The 5850-nt window shown below is 58.3% G+C and overlaps 3 protein-coding genes across 3 annotated transcripts in view; 2 read left to right on the top strand and 1 right to left on the bottom strand.

The window, feature by feature from the left end:
• Positions 1-138: 138 nt before the first annotated feature.
• On the top strand, positions 139-1074 carry ETH_00016805 (uncharacterized protein; the record flags this gene model as incomplete). Its single annotated transcript, XM_013373546.1, has 1 exon — positions 139-1074. One exon carries the CDS (start codon positions 139-141, stop codon positions 1072-1074), a length of 936 nt encoding a protein of 311 aa, XP_013229000.1.
• Positions 1075-1207: 133 nt separating this feature from the next.
• Positions 1208-2617, bottom strand: ETH_00016800 (uncharacterized protein; the record flags this gene model as incomplete). The annotated part of the gene is made up of 3 exons (XM_013373545.1): positions 1208-1770; positions 1889-2328; positions 2595-2617. The coding sequence occupies 3 exons, from the start codon at positions 2615-2617 to the stop codon at positions 1208-1210; spliced, it is 1026 nt and encodes a 341-aa protein (XP_013228999.1).
• A 2241-nt stretch (positions 2618-4858) lies between these two features.
• ETH_00016795 (uncharacterized protein) overlaps positions 4859-5850 on the top strand; it is a gene marked incomplete at both ends in the record, with an annotated part of 1210 nt that continues 218 nt past the window's right edge. Inside the window, one exon of the mRNA XM_013373544.1 lies at positions 4859-5787. Coding sequence (XP_013228998.1) covers positions 4859-5787 — 929 coding nt within the window. The remainder of the gene's footprint in view (positions 5788-5850) is intronic.

The raw sequence follows: 5850 nt of genomic DNA, 5'->3' as shown, positions 1-5850 counted from the left end.
GGGGGCCCCCGGGGTCCCGGGGGCCCCCTGGGGGTGTTCCCTCTAAATGCATGCAGCAGCAGCTGCAGCAGCTGCTGCCGTTTGCTGTCGGTGGCAAGCCACTGGCATGCTGCGCTGAGGCCGCGGTTTCCCTCGTCGATGCAGCAGCAGCAGCAGCTGCGGCGCCCTCAGCAGCAGCAGCAGCAGCAGCAGCAGGTGTTTAGCAGCGGGGAAGCCAAAGACATGGGGGGGGGCCCCCCCCTGCTGCACCTCCTTTTGGCTGGCGGTGTCACTGTTGCTCTTTTGTGGCTGCTGGAGAGACACCGCAGAGAAGAAGCAGCAGCAGCAGAAGCAGCAGCAGCTGCTGCAGCAGCAGCAGCTGCCTCGCGCTTCAACGGCTTCGGCTGGCTCTGGCCCAGCTGGCCCTTCGGCAGCAGCAGCAGCAGCAGCAGCAGCAGCATGGAACTCGAGGGGCCCCTAGCTGACCCATGGGTCTTGTGGGGCCCCGGGGGCCCCCAGTGGGCCCCTGATTGGGGGCCCCCACTTTTTGACTTTTTCTTTCAGCCGCGGCAGTGGCTGCCTGTGCGAGCGCAGCAGCAGCAGCAGCAGCAGCAGCAGCAGCAGCGGAGCTTCTGGGGCAGCTCTGCTGCTGCTTCCCGCCTGCTGCTGTACACGGCCGGAGCAGTATTCCTCTCTTGGCGTGTTGCTGCTGCTGCAGCAAACAGCAGCACCTGGGGCAGCAAGCTGCTGCAGCTGCTGCTGCGGCACTTCACCGCCTCCCGCGAGGCCCTCAGGGCTGGCAGGCTGCACACAATCTTCACGGCCAGTAAGTTAGCAGCAGCAGCAGCAGCAGCAAGTGCAGCAGCAGCAGCAGCAACTGCTGCAGAAGCAGCAACTGCAGCAGAAGCTGCAGCAGCAGCAGCAGCAGCAGAAGCAGCCACTCACTTGGTGCCTCTTTGCACAGTGCCTTTTCATTTGCTGTGCTGCCCTCACGCTGTTGGTGTCCGTGCCGCTGCTGCAGCTGCTGTTGCTGCTTCCACTGCTGCTAATTTGAATGCTTCACCCGCTGCTGCTGCTGCTGCTGCGCAGGTTTGAGCCACGCGGGCCTGCCGCACTTCCTGATGAACTGCTTCCTGCTGCAGCTGCTGCTGCAGCAGCTGGAGCCCGTGCTGCGGGGCCAGGACGTGTGGGGTTTGCTGCTGCTGTCCTCGCTGCTGGGAGTTGCTGCTCACATTTGCTGCAGCACAGTGCCAGTCTTGGGGGCCTCCAGCTTCGCCTGCTGCCTCCTTTGGGTTGAAGGGGTTTGCCGCAGCAGAGACACCTTCATGACAATACTGCCTCTCCCGGGTACCTTGCTGCTGCTGCTGCTGCTGCTGCTGCTGCTGCTGCTGCTGTTGCTGTCGCCTTCGTCGTGGTGCTTCTGCTGCTGCTGTTGCTGTCTTTGTCGTGGTCCTGCTGCTGCTGCCTCCTTTGCTGCTGCTGCAGCAACGCTTGTCTCAATTGCTGCTGCTGCTGCTGCTGCAACGTTTATCCGAGGTGCTGCTGTTGCTCTTGCTGGCGTTCTTTCGTTTGCTGCTGCTGCTGCTTTTGCTGCGGGTGTCTCGTGTGCCCCTGCTGCTGCCGGAGATGCCACTACTGCTGCTAGCAACGCCTTTGCTGCCACTTTTGCCGCTGCTGACAAAACCCTTTCCCGCCGCCGCCGCTGCTGCTGCTGCTGCTGCTGCTGCTGCTGCTGCTGCTGGTTTGCAGGTCTGATGCTGACTGCGTTGCAGCTGTCGCAGCTGAACTTGTCTTTAAATGTTTTATTTTATTTAATTTCGAAGTTCGGAAAAGGAAAAGTGGCGCTGCTGCTGCGCTCGGTTTCCTGGGCGGGCCATTTGGGGGGCATTGCTGCGGGGTGTATGTACACCGAAGCCAAAAGAAAACTCGACGCCGACCCCCGCTGGGGCTCCTTCCTCAACTTGTCTTATGCCTTTTCCGCGCATGATTGGTCTGCTGCTGCTGCTGCTGCTGCTGCTGTTGCTGTTGCTGCTGCTGCTGCTGTTGCTGCTGCTGTTGCTGCTGCTGCTGCTGGTGCTGTTGCTGTTGCTGGGGTTGCTGCTGTTGCTGTTGCTGCTGCGGTTGCTGCGGCTGTTGCTGCTGGTGCGGTTGCTAGGGTTGCTGCTGTTGTTGCAGTTGATGGGATTGCTGCTGCTGTTGCGGTTGCTGCGGCTGCTGCTGCTGTTGCAGCGGCGTTCGCTGCGGCGTTGACGTGTGTCGCTGTTGCTGCTGCTGCTGCACCTTTTGGCAGCTCCTTGCTGCTTTTGGCAGGCGGCTGCTTCAATTTCTACTGCTGCCCGATTTGCTGCACTGTGTCCTGCGGCTACCTTTGCTGCTGTTGCTGCTGCTGCTGCTGCTTTTGCTGCTGCTGCTGTTTATGGGTAAAAGTGCGTTTGTGTGCTGCTGCCTCCGCAGGCAAAACACCACGGCAGGTAACTTGCTGTTTCTCAGCAGCAGCAAGCCGCGTCTTTCGCCTTTGGTAGTTAGAGCTTAGGGTTTGGGCAGCAGGGGTTTAGGGTTTAGGGTTTAGGGTTTAGGGTTTGGGTTCAACTGCGGAATGCCCTGCCTTTGCAGACCTCCGCGACACGCTAAAAATCATGGGCCTGCAAATCCGTTTGCTTGTAAGCCAGTGGCCAGCAGCAGCAGCAGCAGCAGCAGCAGCAGTAGCAGCATAGCAGCAGCAGCACTAGCAGCGGGCCCAGAGCAGCAACTTTAGCAACAACTGCACAAGCTCGAAAAGCTCAACGAGCGTGGAACTGAGCTGTGCTGCTGTTGCCACTGCTGTTGCTGCTACTACTACTACTACTGCTGCTGCTGCTGCTGCTGCTGCTGTGCTGCAGTTTTGTGGGTGCCACTGCTGTTGCTGCTACTACTACTACTACTACTGCTGCTGCTGCTGCTGCTGCTGCTGTGCTGCAGTTTTGTGGGGAGAGCGAGGGACAGCTAACGCGGCTGCGGCTGGAACACATTCGGAGGCAGCGGGAGCTGCGTCGGGCCTACGGATGCAGCTAACTGCTTGCAGCTGCAGCAGGTGCAGCAGCTGCTTTGCTGCTGCTGCAGCTGCAGCAGCAGCAGCTTATGCTGCAGCAAACCGGCAGCTGCAGCAAAACTAGAAGCTGCAGCGAGCTTGGGCCCCTGCTACACCCCGCCTCCCGCTGCGCCCAACAATCTCATTTATCGCTGTTTCAACACAGTCTCAAAAGTCCAGTTCTTTTGTCTTTTTTGCCGCTGCTCCTGCTGCTGCTGCTGCTGCTGCTGCTGCTGCTGCTGCTGCTGCTGCACTTCGTCTAGATTTATCGCAGTCCCCAGGCCCCGCAGGGCATGTGGCGCTCTCTCATTGGTCGAGCTTATATACAGAAAAGGAAAATCCTGCTGCTGCTCTCGCTGCTGCTGCTGCTGCTCGTGCTGCTGCTGCCCTAGCATCAATACTAGCACCGATGAAGATGCTAGACCTCTAATCAATATTATTATTTTGCTGCTTGCTGCTGCCCGCAGCAGCTGGGGCCAGGCTCAAAGGCCCTAAATCTAATATATCGGCAGCGGGACGCGCAGCCTTTTGGGCCCATTTAGCTGCTGCTGCTGCTGCTGCTGGACCTCTTTTGGGGAGAACTCCTCAGCTTGCTTTTCCGGGGACACCCTCAGCGCAGCAGCAGTGGCAGCTGCTGCTGCTGCTGCTGCTGCAGTAAAGGCTGGAAAGTGCAGCCTGCAGAGATATCCTGCAGAGATATCCGAAGTTTTTGGTGCGCAGCGCGCAGTCACTAACGCCCAACGGGCTGTATGTACACCGCAGCTCTCATTAGAATTAAAAATTAAAAAATGAATTTTTCTTTTTTCTTGGAGGCCCACAAAAAGGCATTATAACAGCAGCAAATGGCATTTGAAGAGCAGCAAAAAGAATATAAATAAGACTGGTGTTTTCACGAAGTAATAAACCCTAAACCCTACCCCCACGGAAACCCTAGCCCGTAAACCCTAGACAAACCCGCAGGCGGGTCTGCAGTCCACGCATTCCTGCAGCCTCTCCATAAACCCTAAAACCTAAACCCTGGATATGAATTAATATTTAAATTCATTTTTTATTTTGCTGCTGCTGCACTAGAATTATTTTGCTGCCTTTGGGGTCTCCCGAGACTCCCGAGGCTGGGGTCGTCGGCGGCGTGCACGGCGAGAGGCCTGCAGGCCAAAACTTCAGCAAAGTGCGTAAATAACTAATTAATTGATTAATAAATAAGTAAATACACAAATAAATAAATTTATTAATTTATTAATTTTTACTATTTCAATCAAAACACTGAGTCGGAGAGAGAACGTGGAGTCAGGCAGCGAGCAGCCGGTGGTCCTCGTCGGCTGCAGGCCGCTGCTGCGGATTTTCGTTCTTCTTGCCAGTTTTTGGGTTTTTAAAGTTAATTTTTTAAATTTAAATGAGTTAAAAAGAGAAAAAGAAATTTAAAGAGCTATTGGGAAGGTTAGGGAGGCGGCCAGCAACCTGGACAGCGATAGGGGGCTCGGGAGCGCCGGGGTGTCTGAACATCCCTGTCGCTCACGGCGTGTGGGTCTTCGCGGGGGGCGTTCCGGGGGCTCAGTCTGGAATTAGATGTAAATTTTAAATGGATAAACCTTTTAAAATAGTTTTAATTGAATTTTTTTGTTTTTTACCGGCGGCGCGGGACCTGCGGGCGGCGTGGTCTCGCCGCTGTTGTGTGTGCGCCTCTGTCTCGGCTCTGGGCCCTTTCCGGCACTCGAGCAGCCCCGGGGCCCTTTCTTTCTCCTTTAAAGTTCATTTTAAATATTTAAAAAGGTTATTTTTGTCTTTTTGCGTCACTGCTGGGGTTGAATCCCGATGGGCTCCGCGTCGCCGCCGCCTCCGCCGTCGCCTAGCGCCTCGGGGGCCCCCGGGGGCCCCCCGGGGGCCCCCCGGAAGGGGCTGAGGGGCCGCCGGTGGGGGGCCCCCTGGAAGGGGCTGAGGGGCCGCTGGTGGGGGGCCCCCGGGGAGGGGGGCCCCCCGCGGGGGCCCGCGCTGTGGGGCCTGCTGGCCCCGTTTATGGCGGCGAAGAAGGTGGAGGCGGTGCTGCTGGGGGGGGGGGCCCTCCTGGGGGCCCTCTCGGGGCTGCTGCTGCCGTACTTTTTCAAGTCCATGGGAGCCACAATAGACAACCTGAGCAGCGGGGTGGACGTGGGGGGCCCCGTGAAGCAAATGGCAGCAGCGGGGGCGCTGAACTTGGTGCTGCAGGGCGTGTCTTGCTTCTGCTTCGAAGCAGCAGCAGACCGGCTGGTGGCGCGGCAGCGCAGCAGCTACGTTGCTGCTGTGCTGCAGCAGCAACTCAGCTGGTTCGACCGCCAAGACGCGGGCTCTTTGGCAGCAAAACTCGACAGCAGTTTGGCAGACTTGCGCGAGGGGATCGGCATGAAGTTTGTGGCGATCCCGTACAACTTGCTGCTGGTTGTGGGGTCTCTTGCTGTTGCACTTGCAACATCTTGGCAAGTGACTCTGTGTGCTGCAGCAGGTTTGCTGCCAGCTGTGGCTTTCGGGGCGCTTCTCGCGGGGGCCCTGCGCCGCGCTGCTGCTGCTGCTGCTGCTGCTCTCGAAGCTGCGGGTGCCGTTGCTGCAGAGACCCTGGGGGCCCCCCGCACCGTTGCTGCCTTCGGCCAGGAGGGGGCCTCCAGGGCCCGCTACGAGCAGCACATAGCAGCAGCAGAAGCTGCTGCTGCTCGCGGGGGCCTCTTTTCTGGACTAGGAATGGCTGGACTTATTTCTTCGGTCTTCGCCATGTTTGCCCTCGTCTTTTACCTCAGCGGAAGAAAAGTTGCTGCCGGCTGGGAGCAGCTGCTGCA

The sequence above is a fragment of the Eimeria tenella genome, genomic scaffold (assembly GCF_000499545.2).
Source record: "Eimeria tenella Houghton genomic scaffold, Eth_scaff151, whole genome shotgun sequence".
Lineage (NCBI taxonomy): Eukaryota > Apicomplexa > Conoidasida > Eucoccidiorida > Eimeriidae > Eimeria > Eimeria tenella.
Note: the sequence above shows the minus strand (reverse complement) of the source record. Positions and strands in the feature narration are given on the sequence as shown.